This window comes from Lepidochelys olivacea (genome assembly GCF_965140295.1).
Source record: "Lepidochelys olivacea isolate rLepOli2 genome assembly, chromosome: 3".
Taxonomy (NCBI): Eukaryota; Metazoa; Chordata; order Testudines; family Cheloniidae; genus Lepidochelys; species Lepidochelys olivacea.
The window spans coordinates 130,676,044-130,690,695 of record NC_140413.1 but is presented as its reverse complement, the minus strand read 5'-3'; the positions used below and the strand labels follow the sequence as shown (position 1 = coordinate 130,690,695).

The following is a 14,652-nucleotide window of genomic DNA, read 5'->3' as shown; positions in this document are numbered from 1 at the left end:
AAAAACAAGAGACCAAAAGCCAAGAGACCTCTTTATTAGTAATACCCTGGAATTTAAACTATGGGGAATCAAACTCATTTGTGATTTTAATACAGAACTTCTTTAATATGATCCAACAGGGACATTCTCAGAATGTCCCCTCCCAACTCCAGCCAGCCCCAATACACCTTCTGTGAAAGGGGGCTGATATAAACCTGGCTACACCAGATATACCCCACCCAAGATTCCCCTGTATTGGCGGAATCCTGTTACCCCTTCAGGGCAGCGGTACACTTTATGCCACCAGAGTAACACAAATGTATCTTTAATGGGGCCAAGGATCTAGCCCCACAATGAGGAAGAAGTATTCTATGTCAGTGACAGTTCTTGTTGAGGCGGGTGAGATAAGAGGGAGATTCTGGGTAACTCACCCTAGTGTCTTGATGTTTATCTGAACATTGAGGCTACCTTATTTCCATAATTCTCTGATAGCCTTCCGCTCTCCTTTCCCTTCACGCAACTCTCCAATAGGCCCCTGGTCCTTCCTCCCTTCTTGTTGACCCTCTATTAGACCCTGGGCAGCATATTCCCTTCTCATGACCTTCTAGTAACCGAAACGCTCCCTCTCTGTGATCTTGCATTAGGCCATAACATCTCAACTTCCAAATCTCAAACCAAATCTGCTTTCTTCCCAATCCAAATTAAATTAGAGAGGCAGACAGTTGTTGGGCCTTCGATAGCATCTTTATCTGTCACTTTGCTATAAACGTATCAGTGACAGAAGGTTGCCCGGGACCCACTGGAGGGCTGCAGAGAGGGAAGGTGTGTAGAGGTTTATTTGCAAGTTGTGCTAGGGTCTTTTAGAGGGTTGTATGGTGGCTGTGATCCACAGTCATGATGACAGTTAAGGATGGAGGAGGTGAGGGTCTTATCCACATTGATCCAAAAACTAGTGATGGTAGTGTTTGGTTATGGGACAGATGAAGGCTTGGCCAGTTCACAGATTGTTCCAGTCTGGTTCACTCATCCCTAGTATTAATACTCATTATAATTTGAACCTGTCTGGGGGTTTTGGGAGATAGTACTTTCACATAAGTTTGCTGATATTTGTGTGCAAGATGGAGCTGAGATTGTTTCATATATTTTTTGGATAGAGACCAAGAGATGATTGTCTTAAAATTGATTTGAAGCTTGTCAGACTCGCCAGGAAGCCTGGACACTGACTCGATTAAGAATTAATGATTGATATTTTACATTTATAGAGTGCTTGTCATCCTCAGCACATTACAACTATCCATACAGCAGCACTGAGGCGGGTCCCTCCCGCATGGAGGGTGAGCACCCAACTGCTACAACCCTTCAGGTGGGGCAGCTTGCTTCCTTCTGTTGGTTACTGCAGAGGAAAGGCTCACCTCCTCCCTGTTCTCTTTGGTATGATTAGCACCTGTGGAGGTAATGAGAGGGTCTGTGATAATTTCTGGCTTCTGCATAGGGGAAGAAAATGGATCACTTCTTGTGCCCTGATCCCTGGCTCCCCCACACAGTAGTGCTGATGCAGAACACACTGGGCTTCAATTTGTAAAGACTCATGAAAAGATCCCACATGGCATCCACTGCACAGAACTTTGTTTATTGATCAGAAGAATGAATGGGTGAATCAGCCCTGGCAGTACTTCAATCTGTGTTTCAACAGAGTCAAAGTACTTCCAGCTAAGGACTTACTTAGACCATTAAACCATCTCCTGAATAACTTGATTTTTTTGTGTTCAGGAGTTAAATTCACTTGACTCATAAGCCTCAGGTCATGAATTCACAGCTTTTGCCATTTATGCTAATTGCAGAATCTGATTTTTTGGTGGAAAGTCTTCATCAAGGAACCTGCCGAACCCCTGATGAACTATGATTGACTTCAGTATGCATAAGTGTTAGTGTTTTATAGATTGTGAAGCCAGTTTGTATTCTACTAGAGTCTACTTGTGCTACAACTGATTAACGCCTTTTGAAACGATGTGATAAACTGTGGTGCTGATCAAGATACATTTTAAATCATTTCTCATTCTTCTTAGAGACTTTGTCAGAGGAATGAACTAAATTCTGTTGTTTTGTGTTTTCACTGCACTTTTCCTCCTGAGAGTTTGTTCTCACAGAATGTGATTTTCCCTTGTTATATGTAGCTTGAATGTTATGATAAAGGTTCTAAAGAGAACAGTAAAATAACCTAAAATTAACTAATTTTGTGATAGTAATCTTTTCATGTCTTGTAAGTGTTAATTATCCTAGAACAATATACTTGGCAGGAAATAAAAATATTGAAACTGCCAACAGGAGCCAGTCTAACCGCTCATTTCATGTTTATTTTCAGATAGTTGGATTTTGGAATTGGATATTTGTAGTTGGACCTTAGTAAGTTTTCAGATGCAGTAATTTACACTTACTGCCTCCTGGGTCCTGTAACTTTGGCCAACCATAAATTAAAGTATTGTATTTAGAATTATATGACACATTTAATTGTTTGTACATGTTATTGCTAGATAATCTAGCTCATCCGCCATGAGCATTTTGTAGTCATATTAGTTTAATAAAAATACTTTCCCCTAGAAATATATGTAGGAATCTGCCATAAGTAAATTATTTTGGAGAAGTTAGAAATTATGTAATATACAGACACGGAGCTAGATCCTCAGTTGGTATAAATCAGTGGAGGATCATTGATTTATATCAGCTGAGGTTCTGGTAGGAAGGCTTTAAAGGGATTGATCAAAATTGTGTGCTCCTATTGTCGGAGGGAAGGATATTGTACTTTGTGTTTGGACAGCACCTAGTATGATGGAGCCATGATCACATTTGGGATCTCTAGGCTCTACTGTAATACAAAAATATTAATAATATTACTAATGATAGATTTCAACTTGTGGGCCCTTTGACTCGCAGGTATGGGGAAGCATGGTGAACAAGTCTCAGCTCTGCAACTTCTGTTGAGTCCCGCCATGTACATCAAAAATATAACTATTGTGTATGTGTGATCTTGTAGTAGAGATGGCATCAGGAACTTTAGTTGGACAGGGGTCTGTTTAGGACACTGAGGCATAGGAATATGAGCAAGTAGTTGAGGGCAAATATTGGAGTATGGATGCCCCTTTAGAAGGTAGAGCAGAATTGCCCCCAAACCCCTACCCTCCATTCCCAGAAACTTGGAAGCTCTTTAAGAATTCAGTGCCTGGATCATATGATGTAATCAGTAGTTAATTTGCTATGATGATAGATGGAGAAAAAGAAAGGGGGGGGGGCGGAGGGATAGCTCAGTGGTTTGAGCATTGGCCTGCTAAACCCAGGGTTGTGAGTTCAATCCTTGAGGGGGCCATTTAGGGATCTGGGGCAAAAATTGGGGATTGGTCCTGCTTTGAGCAGGGGGTTGGACTAGATGACCTCCTGAGGTCCCTTCCAACCCTGAGATTCTATGATTCTATGAAAGATAAATGAGCAATGAACTCTTCTTTTGAAAAAGAATGATAGAATTATCAGTCTCATTTTCTAAAATCAGGGAAAACATCAGTCTTCTATGCCTAGCTAGATTTGATTACTTGTCCTCCTCGTTATCTGTCTGTTACTATATTTGATAAGAGTATAACCTTTTTACCCATCTACAGAATCCTTATTTCATTGCTGGACCCAGATATTAAAATTAAGATCAATGTGGACAGAACAACATTCATCAGGAATTATTAATTGTCATAATTAATAGAGCTTGTAACTTGCTGTTCAGCTTCAAGCAACTCCTTCCACTGTTTGAAAGAAAGCTCTGAATGTACAGGGTGCTTTTTATAGTGGCTTATGGAGGTTTTAGGCATCTGAATCCATTTTGTTTTAATGGAAAGTACATGGCTAAATCCATTTGCTTTAAAAACTACCCTATAAATGTTTTAATTAACAAGGCTATTATCTCTAAATGGGTTTAGTGCTCAGAGAACTGGCTTTCATATTCTACTTGCAGTAGCACAACTGCAATTGTTTAATGAGTGGAAAAGTTTGGTCAAGTTATTTGATCAGTCTTTGTCAAGTTTATATACAGGGTCTTCATGGTGGCTATATATGAGGAGCTGAGACTGAATGTGCTCAGTTACATTAATATCCATGTAGTTGATGATTGATCTGGATTGACTCAGAATTTAATGGTTGCCATGATACCTATGGGACAAACCCTAGTTTTTGGCCCCATCCATACTGTGGGATGCACTGTGCTCTGATGTTGGGGATGGGATTAGATGTTGGAGTGGTGGCAATTATATTTTTGTCATGGACTAATTATAGTTGTCTTTGTTTTGTGACTGAGGCACACTTGTCCTGTTGGGACCATTCCACTAGCCACTGATTGGCAGAGCACATCACACTCCAGCCCCGCTCTCTCCATACTTTGTCACACCATTCCATCACATTCCCACCTGGTGCTGGCAAAAATATGTCCTGTGGTGGGGTACAGGCATGTAACCAAAAGGCATGTAAAACTGGGGGAATCTTCACCAGCCCCTTTGTGGTGCTCTGGTGGCATATAGGGACCTTATCAAGGGATAAGAATTTGGCCCAATGAGCCTGGTAAACTTTTGTACCAGACATTGTTACTTCAAATTTTGTGAGATGCCAAGAATTTTAGTAGGAAGTTGTAAAAACACATACATAGGTACTGACAGCGATAATATAATTATTATAGCTCTTCCTATTAGATTAGTTACAAGTTAATTGTAGTAGAGGATATTCTATTTTCAAATTTGGTACCAGTACAGTACATATAACTGGGCTTAATATGGAACATTCCCATGAGCAGAAGGGTAAACATTAGGGTTGATTCTTCCTGAAGCCTTCAATGCTATGTCCCATTAAGGGCCAATTTGCACCTACCCCTAATGTGGCTACATAAGGTAAGACCCTCCTGTGGTTGTGTTAGAGCTTCCTACCGCATTGGTCAAAGCATAGGAAATAGAGCAGGAGGAGTAGCGCACCCAATGTCTTCTCTCCCAGTTGAGCACAGGTGCATAGGGAGGAAGGGGTGAAGGACGGGTAGAGCAGGGGAGGGGTTGGGTAGAGCTGAGCTGGCACAAGGGGGAAGTGAGGTGTGCTCTTGTCAGGGTAGCTGTAAATCACTTCCCTCAAGGAGCAAGCAGAGAATAAATGGTGACTTTGGCCCACATCTACAAAGATATGTAAGTGCCTAAACAACAAAGTTAGGTATCTAAGTCCCAGTTTTCACTCCACTGCAAGCCACAAAACTCCTGCCGAACTCTGTAGGTCCCTGAACTCACTTGGCACCTAAGATATTCAGAGTAATCTAACATTTTACTGTAGATAAATATTTAAACGGTTATTGAGGTAGAAAGAGAGAGAGAGAGAATATCTAAGTACCTTTGTGGCTCTGGGCCTAAGAGCTAACATTGTAGTAAGAGACCAATGGCAAGATCCTCAGCTAGTGTAAATTGGCATAGCTCCATGTGCTTCAATGCAGCTACATCAATTAACAGCAGCAGAGGATGTGGCTCATAGTATATTTTCCACAAGTTATTTTAATGAAGCACTGCTGGTTGATATAGTATTGAAAGAGTTCCTGAAGTTACATCTGCGATAACATAACACAAAACATAGTGCAGTTGACAGTTAGACAGTTTTGCTATTCTGCATCTGTAGTATGTTGTTTAAATATACTCTAGAGCCTGATCTTGCAATCTCATCTGTGAGGGGGCAAAGGTAATTGAAGCTCTATGCAGGGGCAAGGGTCTGCTTCCATGGATGCAACTACAGGAGCAGGGCCTTCACGTGTACTTTTCAGAGAAATAATTTAATGCATTTTTGTCTGTGTTACATGAATATGGTTGTGCAAGATACTGCATGTGTCTAAGGTTATTATCAAGTAAACAAGGTGGCTGAGGTAATATCTATTATTGGACCAACTTCTGTTGGTGAAAGAGACAAGCTTTTGACCTTACACAGAGCTCATCTTCAGCTCTGGGAAAGGTGTTCAGAGTATCACAGCTAAATACAAAGTTATCAAATGCCATGTTTTATACTTTGAGCACTAATATGTGGTCATGTAAAGATAATTGTAGTTCATATGCACAAAGGGGTGGAGTTAAAGTTGCTTAGTCTTGTGGCTAGAATTGTAGTTCAAATATCATGTTGTAAAATTCTGCCATTTAAATTATTCATAAACAAAACATTAGCTTAAAGTTGTCGAACAATGGTGAAAGTTCATATATTTTTTTCACCCTCTCATAACTCAAAATGGGTAAAGGAATTTTTCTCAATCTTTCCAGAAATATTTACCTCTGGGTTAAGTTGAAGAATGGATGCTTTCAGCCCCAAAAGAAATTTTTATACAATGTTACAAGACTATACAAACAGGGTTTGTAATGAAAGTTCTAATATATTTTAATTGTAGCTGACTCTACAAAGTTGGTAAAAATTTCAGGCTTAGAGTTAAGAAATTGCTAGTTGAAATCATTTGGGGATTTTTCAGCATGACTGACACTATGTAAATATAAGGTACTATCATTTCCATGCATATGTGAGCAGTTTTAGGCTTTTGTAAGTGTTGTGACTTAACTAGTCATTACATTTAATTGGAAAATGGAGACAATAACTGACTACCCACACAGAGATTCACCCTTACTAAATCTATTACAATTGAAATTCTGACTTGCTCTTTTCTAGCACAAATCCTCTATGCAAGTAAGAATACATGTGATGCCAAGTAAGCCTTTTAACATTTAATTGTAAAAAGTAAGGATTAGTAAGAATTCATTTGCATTTTATCTCTAATTTTTCATTTTAAATTCTGTTTCTTACAGACACAGCTGTCTCAGGCTTTAAATGGTGTTTCAGATAAAGCAAAGGAAGCTAAAGAATTTTTGGTTCAGCTGAAAAATATATTACAGCAGATACAGGTAATTGTATACTACTTGTTGTTTTGATAATATAGTAATCATTAGAGCTGAGTGCATAATTTATTTGATGACTTTAGTCTCTTGCTGTTCACAAATTGCCTGGAATAACATACTCTTTTCTTGAATGTATTTGTTAGGCAAAATTATTAATCAGTTAATGTCTACAAATATTTGTTGGCCTATAGATTGTACGCCATTTGTTGCAAGAAGTTGATATTCAAAATTGGAAGTTTGAACTGTGTTGTTTAATTTCTGATTGGACTCATTGGTTGTATGGTGTGCTTCTGTTCACTGACTGGATGAATGTAATTCTTAGAGTCAGGGTTTTGGTACAAATACTCATTTTTACAAATTCAAAACTTACTACCCGTGAATAGTTCAACATTTGCTTAAATTATGCTGTTTCTGAGAACATTCTTATATTTTAATAGTTCGGATATTTGTGTAAAGTCAAAATACAAAAAGGGCCCAAACACTGCCAAAATGAATTAGGGGGGGGATTGAGTGGAAATTATTGTTGTGTATGTATATGTTCAGCTCTGATAATTGGATTTTGACTCATTACATTGGGCAAAAGGCTAATTAATGTCTTTTAAAACATAAATTTATATTTGCACGACAAGAGCACAAAACTAGTGGGAAACTCAATTGTTTTTTTCAAGTGAATGTAGGCTTATGAAAGTTGCTGGATATTGGGGAATTTTCATCTCTCTCTCTACCCATAGAACAGGTCTGGGACATGCAGCAGCAGTGCCTGCTTCCCTATACTGATTTAGCAGGGCGCTAGGGGAGGATTATTATTATTCTAACTAGTGATCTTTTCTAGCATAGCTTCTATGGTATCCCCACTGTGTGCTTTCTGCTTTACTTCTGGCCCTTTTGTCATCAGTGAGCAATCCCCAGTTCCTGCTTTGCACAGAAAGGGAAGGCAGGAGTTTGAGAAATACAAATTTGATCTAAAATTAAATTATTTAAAAAACCCCAAATTGAGTTTATACCACAAATGCTGCCAACATATATGAAGTGCCACAGAATGTTGTATCCGCCACCTTTCGTGTTCCTTTTTTGCTCTGCTAGAAGTGCCAATAAGGGAGATTAACTTTTTTTTTTTTTTAGGTGATATGGATAACTGACTTATAGGAACTGGCCTGAACCACCAACCCATGTCCCTTAGGCCACCAAACAACTGTCAGGTGGTAATGAACTTCAGCCACTCACTATACACATTGGACAGCTTTGAAGCAGTGAGCTGCAGTTGAAGGACTCCATAGTCCATCACTGATCCACTGGGTCACCTAGCCCCCGTCAGTAGCTACTTTTGCCCTCTTGAAACCTAAAGATATTTAAAACTGTGCTGTAAAATCCCTTAATGCATAAGAACAGAAACAGTGGAAAATTGTTATGCATAATGGTACTGTTGTAGTTAGAGTCGAATGACCAGGAATTGTCTGTTCTGGTATTCTTGACTGTGACCCCCTGAATCTCCACCCCATGTTACTAAAATCCGAGAGGTGAACCCAAAGGGGAAACCTGCAGCTAATCCCCATGTCAGGGTTTCTTCCCCACTCTGAACTCTGGGGTACAGATGTGGGGACCCGCATGAAAGACCCCCAAAGCTTATTCTTACCAGCTTAGGTTAAAACTTCCCCAGGGCACAGATTTCTTTCTTCCCTTGGGATTGCTACCACCACCAAATGATTTAACAAACAATCAGGGAAAGGACCACTTGGAGTCCTATTCCCCCCAAAATATTCCCCCGAGCCTACACCCTCTTTCCTGGGGAAGGCTTGAGCATATATCCTCACCAATTGGTTACAAAGGGACTACAGACCCAAACCCCTGGGTCTTAGAACAATGGAAAAATCAGTCAGGTTCTTAAAAAGAAGGATTTTATTTAAAGAGAAAAAGGTAAAAGAATCACCTCTGTAAACTTAGGCTGGTAGTTAGCCTTACAGAGTATCAGAAAATTCAAAGAGCACAGAGGAACCCCCTCTGGCCTTAGTTTCAAAGTTATAACAAAACAGGGATAAACCTCTGTCAAGGTTCCTCCCCCACTCTGAACTCTAGGGTACAGATGTGGGGACCTGCATGAAAAACCACCTAAGCTTATCTTTACCAGCTTAGGTCAAAACTTCCCCAAGGTACAAAATATTATACCTTGGACAGGCCGCTACCACCACCAAACTAATACTGGTTACTGGGGAAGAGCTGTTTGGACGCGTCCTTCCCCCCAAAATACTTCCCAAAACCTTGCACCCCACTTCCTGGACAAGGTTTGGTAAAAAGCCTCACCAATTTGCCTAGGTGACTACAGACCCAGACCCTTGGATCTTAAGAACAATGAACAATCCTCCCAACACTTGCACCCCCCCTTTCCTGGGAAATGTTGGATAAAAAGCCTCACCAATTTGCATAGGTGACCACAAACCCAAACCCTTGGATCTGAGAACAATGAAAAAGCATTCAGTGTTTTACAAGAAGACTTTTAATAAAAAATAGAAGTAAATAGAAATAAAGAAATTCCCCCTGTAAAATCAGGATGGTATATATCTTATAGGGTAATTAGATTCAAAAACATAGAGAACCCCTCTAGGCAAAACCTTAAGTTACAAAAAAGATACACAGACAGAAATAGTTATTCTATTCAGCACAATTCTTTTCTCAGCCATTTAAAGAAATCATAATCTAACACATACCTAGCTAGATTACTTACTAAAAGTTCTAAGACTCCATTCCTGTTCTGTCCCTGGCAAGCGCAGCATACAGACAGACACAGACCCTTTGTTTCTCTCCCTCCTCCCAGCTTTTGAAAGTATCTTGTCTCCTCATTGGTCATTTTGGTCAGGTGCCAGCGAGGTTACCTTTAGCTTCTTAACCCTTTACAGGTGAGAGGAGCTTTCCCCTGGCCAGGAGGGATTTCAAAGGGGTTTACCCTTCCCTTTATATTTATGACACGCCCCCCAAATCTCAGCTAGGGTGAAACACTGGCTGGGATTTCTTCCTGGAGCTCTAGGAAAACAGAGTTAATAAGACACATGCATCTCTAAATATACTACCAAGTACATAAAGACTAACAATATTTTCCACATCTCAAGGACGATTTTAACCAGTTGATTCTGGGAAACTTTCACGGGAGAGTGCATCAGCCACTTTGTTAGAAGCTCCTGAGATGTGTTGGATGTCGAAATCAAAATCTTGGAGAGCTAAACTCCACCGAAGAAGTTTTTTGTTAGTTTCTTTGACGGTGTGAAGCCACTTTAGTGCAGCATGGTCGGTTTGCAGGTGGAAACGCCGTCCCCAAACATATGGGCGTAGCTTTTCCAGAGCGTAGACAATGGCATAACATTCTTTTTCAGTGACTGACCAGTTGCTTTCCCTCTCAGACAGTTTTTTGCTGAGAAACACTACAGGGTGGAATTCTTGATCAGGTCCTTTCTGCATTAAAACTGCTCCCACACCACGCTCGGATGCATCTGTGGTTACTAGGAACGGTTTGTCAAAGTCTGGGGCCCTTAGTACAGGGTCAGACATGAGTGTCGCTTTAAGCTTGTTAAAGGCCTTCTGACACTTTCCGGTCCACTGAACAGCATTTGGCTGTTTCTTTTTGGTTAGGTCTGTCAGTGGGGCAGCGATTTGGCTGTAGGGCGGTACAAATCGTCTGTAATAACCGGCCAAGCCTAAGAAGGATTGAACCTGTTTCTTTGACTTTGGGACAGGCCACTTTTGGATAGCATCCACTTTGGCCTGTAGGGGGCTGATAGTTCCTTGACCCACCTGGTGTCCAAGGTAAGTCACTCTGTTTAGGCCTATTTGACACTTCTTAGCCTTAACAGTTAGTCCTGCCTCCCTTATGCGCTCAAGGACTTTTTGTAGATGTTCCAGGTGGTCTGCACAGGAATCCGAAAATATGGCCACATCGTCAAGGTAGGCGACTGCATATTCTCCTAATCCCGCTAGGAGACCATCTACAAGTCTTTGGAAAGTGGCGGGTGCATTTCGCAGCCCGAAAGGGAGTACATTAAATTCATACAGCCCGAGATGTGTGATGAAGGCTGACCTTTCCTTGGCAGATTCATCTAGCGGTACCTGCCAGTACCCCTTGGTTAAGTCCAAGGTAGAGATGAACTGGGCCCTTCCCAGTTTCTCTAATAGTTCATCTGTGCGTGGCATGGGATAGTTGTCTGGGCGAGTTACAGCATTTAGCTTACGGTAGTCCACGCAAAAACGTATTTCCCCATCTGGTTTGGGGACTAGAACCACTGGAGATGCCCATGCACTTTCAGAGGGGCGGATTACACCCATCTGTAACATATCCTGGATCTCCCGTTCTATAGCAGTTTTAGCTTGAGGAGACACCCGGTAAGGTTGGACCCTAATTGGGTGAGCATTACCTGTGTCAATGGAGTGGTATGCCCGTTCAGTCAGTCCTGGGGTGGCTGAGAACGTTGGCGCGTAGCTAGTGCACAGCTCCTGGATCTGCTGTCGCTGCATACGCCCAAGGGTCATGGAGAGGTTCACCTCTTCCACACCACCAGCACATTTCCCTTCGTAGTAGACACCTTCAGGCCACTCAGCGTCGTCTCCTCCCTGGGCTGTAAACTGACAAACCTTTAATTCTCTGGAATAAAAGGGCTTTAGAGAATTAATATGATACACCTTAGGCTTTCGGTTGGAGGTGGGGAATGCTATGAGATAATTAACAGCTCCCAGGCGCTCCTGGACCACGAATGGCCCTTCCCACGATGCTTCCATTTTATGGGCCTGGAGCGCCTTTAAGACCATGACCTGGTCTCCTACTTTGAAGGAACGCTCTCTGGCATGTTTATCATACCAGGCTTTTTGCTCTTTTTGAGCATCCTGTAAGTTTTCTCTAGCAAGGGCTAAAGAGGTTCGGAGGGTGTTTTGTAGGTTGGTTACAAAGTCCAGAATGTTAGTTCCTGGAGAAGGTGTAAATCCCTCCCATTGCTGCTTCACCAACTGCAATGGCCCCTTAACCTCACGGCCATATACAAGTTCAAATGGGGAAAACCCTAAACTGGGATGTGGTACAGCTCTGTAGGCAAAGAGCAACTGCTGCAATACTAGGTCCCAATCATTGGAGTGCTCATTTACGAATTTACGTATCATGGCCCCCAAAGTTCCATTAAACTTCTCCACCATGCCATTTGTTTGATGATGGTAAGGAGTGGCAACCAAGTGATTTACCCCATGAGCTTCCCAAAGGTTTTTCATAGTTCCTGCCAGGAAATTAGTCCCTGCATCTGTGAGGATGTCGGAGGGCCAACCTACCCTGGCAAAAATGTCTGCTAGTGCCTGGCACACACTTTTAGCCCTGGTGTTGCTTAGAGCTACTGCTTCCGGCCATCGGGTGGCAAAATCCATGAAAGTCAGTATGTACTGCTTTCCTCTGGGTGTCTTTTTCGGAAAAGGACCCAGAATATCCACAGCTACTCGCTGAAATGGAACTTCAATGATGGGGAGTGGCTGGAGAGGAGCTTTGACCTGGTCTTGGGGTTTTCCCACTCTTTGGCACACCTCACAAGACTGGACATAGGTAGAAACATCCTTGCCCATTCCCTCCCAGTGGAATGACCCCCCGAAACGGTCTTTGGTCCTGTTCACCCCAGCATGGCCACTAGGGTGATCATGGACTAAGCTCAAGAGCTTGGCCCGGTATTTAGTTGGAACTACCAACTGTCTCTGAGGATGCCAGTCTTCCTGGTGTCCCCCAGAAAGAGTTTCCTTGTATAAAAGTCCTCTTTCTACAACAAACCTGGATCGATTAGAAGAGCTGAGAGGCGGTGGGTTGCTCCGTGCCGCCGTCCAAGCTCTCTGGAGGCTTTCCTCTGCTTCCTGTTCGGTCTGGAACTGTTCCCTTGATGCTGGAGACATCAGTTCCTCATGGGATTGTGGACCTAGGCTTGGTCCCTCTGGAAGCGATATAGGGGATGGAGCTGTTTCTGTTGACTGTGAACCGCTCTCCGCTGGTGCACTATGTTGGGATTCAGGCTCCGGCTGAGCCTCTTGTGTAGGGTTATCGGCTGCTGCCAGTTCAGGTTCGGTGGGGCCCTCTGGTGTTGAGGTTGCAAGTACTGGATTCAGTGCTGACATGGGGTCTGGTGTTGGTTGTTTGGCTGGTTCCGGTTCTGGGACTGGTTCCGTCTGGGTCTCCGGGACTGGATCCACTACTGCTGTTGCAGACATTGGCCTGGGGTCCAGGTCCATCACCTCTGACTGGGTCCTGATAGAAGTTTCCGGAACAGAGCTAGGCCTCACGGCTTGTTTAGCCTGGTTGCGGGTGACCATTCCCACCCTCTTGGCCTGCTTCACATGATTGGCCAAGTCTTCCCCCAACAGCATGGGGATGGGATAATCATCATAGACTGCAAAAGTCCACATTCCTGACCAGCCCTTGTACTGGACAGGCAACTTGGCTGTAGGCAAATTGAAAGAGTTGGACTTGAAGGGTTGAATCATCACTTGGATCTCTGGGTTGATTAAATTGGGGTCCACTAAGGAAGCATGGATAGCTGACACTTGTGCTCCGGTGTCCCTCCACGCGGTGACCTTCTTCCCACCCACACTCACAGTTTCCCTCCGCTCCAAGGGTATCTGGGAGGTATCTGGGCCTGTGGACCTCTGGTGTGATTCCGGTGCAATGAACTGTAATCTGTTGGGGTTCTTGGGGCAGTTGGCCTTTACATGCCCCAGCTCGTTACACTTAAAACATCGTCCAGCTGACGGGTCACTGGGGCGAGGAGGGTTGCTGGAGAACGGGGTGGTGGGACGATAAGGGGTCTGGAGGGTTCTTTGGGAGGTAGGTGGGGCTTTGGGCGGCCCCCGGTAATAGGGTGTGGTCTGGGGTGGTCCCTTCTGGTCTCCGCTCCAACTGCGACCAGTTTTCTTCTTCTCTGCCACCTCCACCCATCTGGCTCCAATCTCTCCTGCCTCAATTACAGTTTTGGGTTTCCCATCTAGGATGTATCTTTCTATTTCCTCAGGAACACCCTCTAAGAATTGTTCCATTTGCATTAGGAAGGGCAAATTTACTGGAGATTCAACACTTGCTCCTGATATCCAGGCATCCCAATGTTTTACAATGTGGTAGGCATGTCGGGTAAATGACATGTCTGGTTTCCACCTTAGGGCTCTGAACCTCCGACGAGACTGCTCGGGTGTTATCCCCATTCTGACTCTCGCCTTGGATTTAAACAGTTCATACTTGTTCATGTGTTCTTTAGGCATTTCAGCTGCCACCTCAGCTAAGGGTCCACTGAGCTGCGGCCTCAGCTCTACCATGTATTGGTCAGTAGAGATGTTGTACCCAAGGCAGGCCCTTTCGAAGTTTTCTAAGAAGGCCTCAGTATCATCACCTGCCTTGTAGGTGGGGAACTTTCTGGGATGGGAAGTGGTACCTGGAGAAGGATTGCTAGGGTTTGTTGGTATATTCTGCTGGGCCTTTATCCTCTCCATCTCCTCCACATGCTTCCTCTCTTTTTCCTTCTCCTCCTCCTTCAGCCGCATGAGTTCTATCTGTCTTTCATGTTCCCTTTGTTTTTCCTCAGCCTGAAATTTGGCTAATTCCAGCTGTAGTCGAGCTGAGGATTTGGCCATTCTAACCTCTCTGTTTTTAACTAACTTTACACCCGAGGTTTAGAAATAAACAAACAAAACTTGGCTGTAAAATTTTGCTGTGCTGGAATAGAATACCTATTCTCTGATAGTGATTGTCAGCCTACAGAAA

General features: G+C 43.0%; 1 protein-coding gene across 4 annotated transcripts in view; it reads left to right on the top strand.

Moving 5' to 3' along the window:
* Positions 1-14,652, top strand: part of TRIM67 (tripartite motif containing 67) — a 66,977-nt gene that overhangs the window by 2,106 nt on the left and 50,219 nt on the right. For all 4 annotated transcript variants that reach the window (XM_084623729.1, XM_084623727.1, XM_084623728.1 and 1 more), the window contains exon 2: positions 6,813-6,908. In XM_084623729.1, the coding sequence (XP_084479855.1) occupies positions 6,813-6,908 (96 nt within the window). The remainder of the gene's footprint in view (positions 1-6,812; positions 6,909-14,652) is intronic.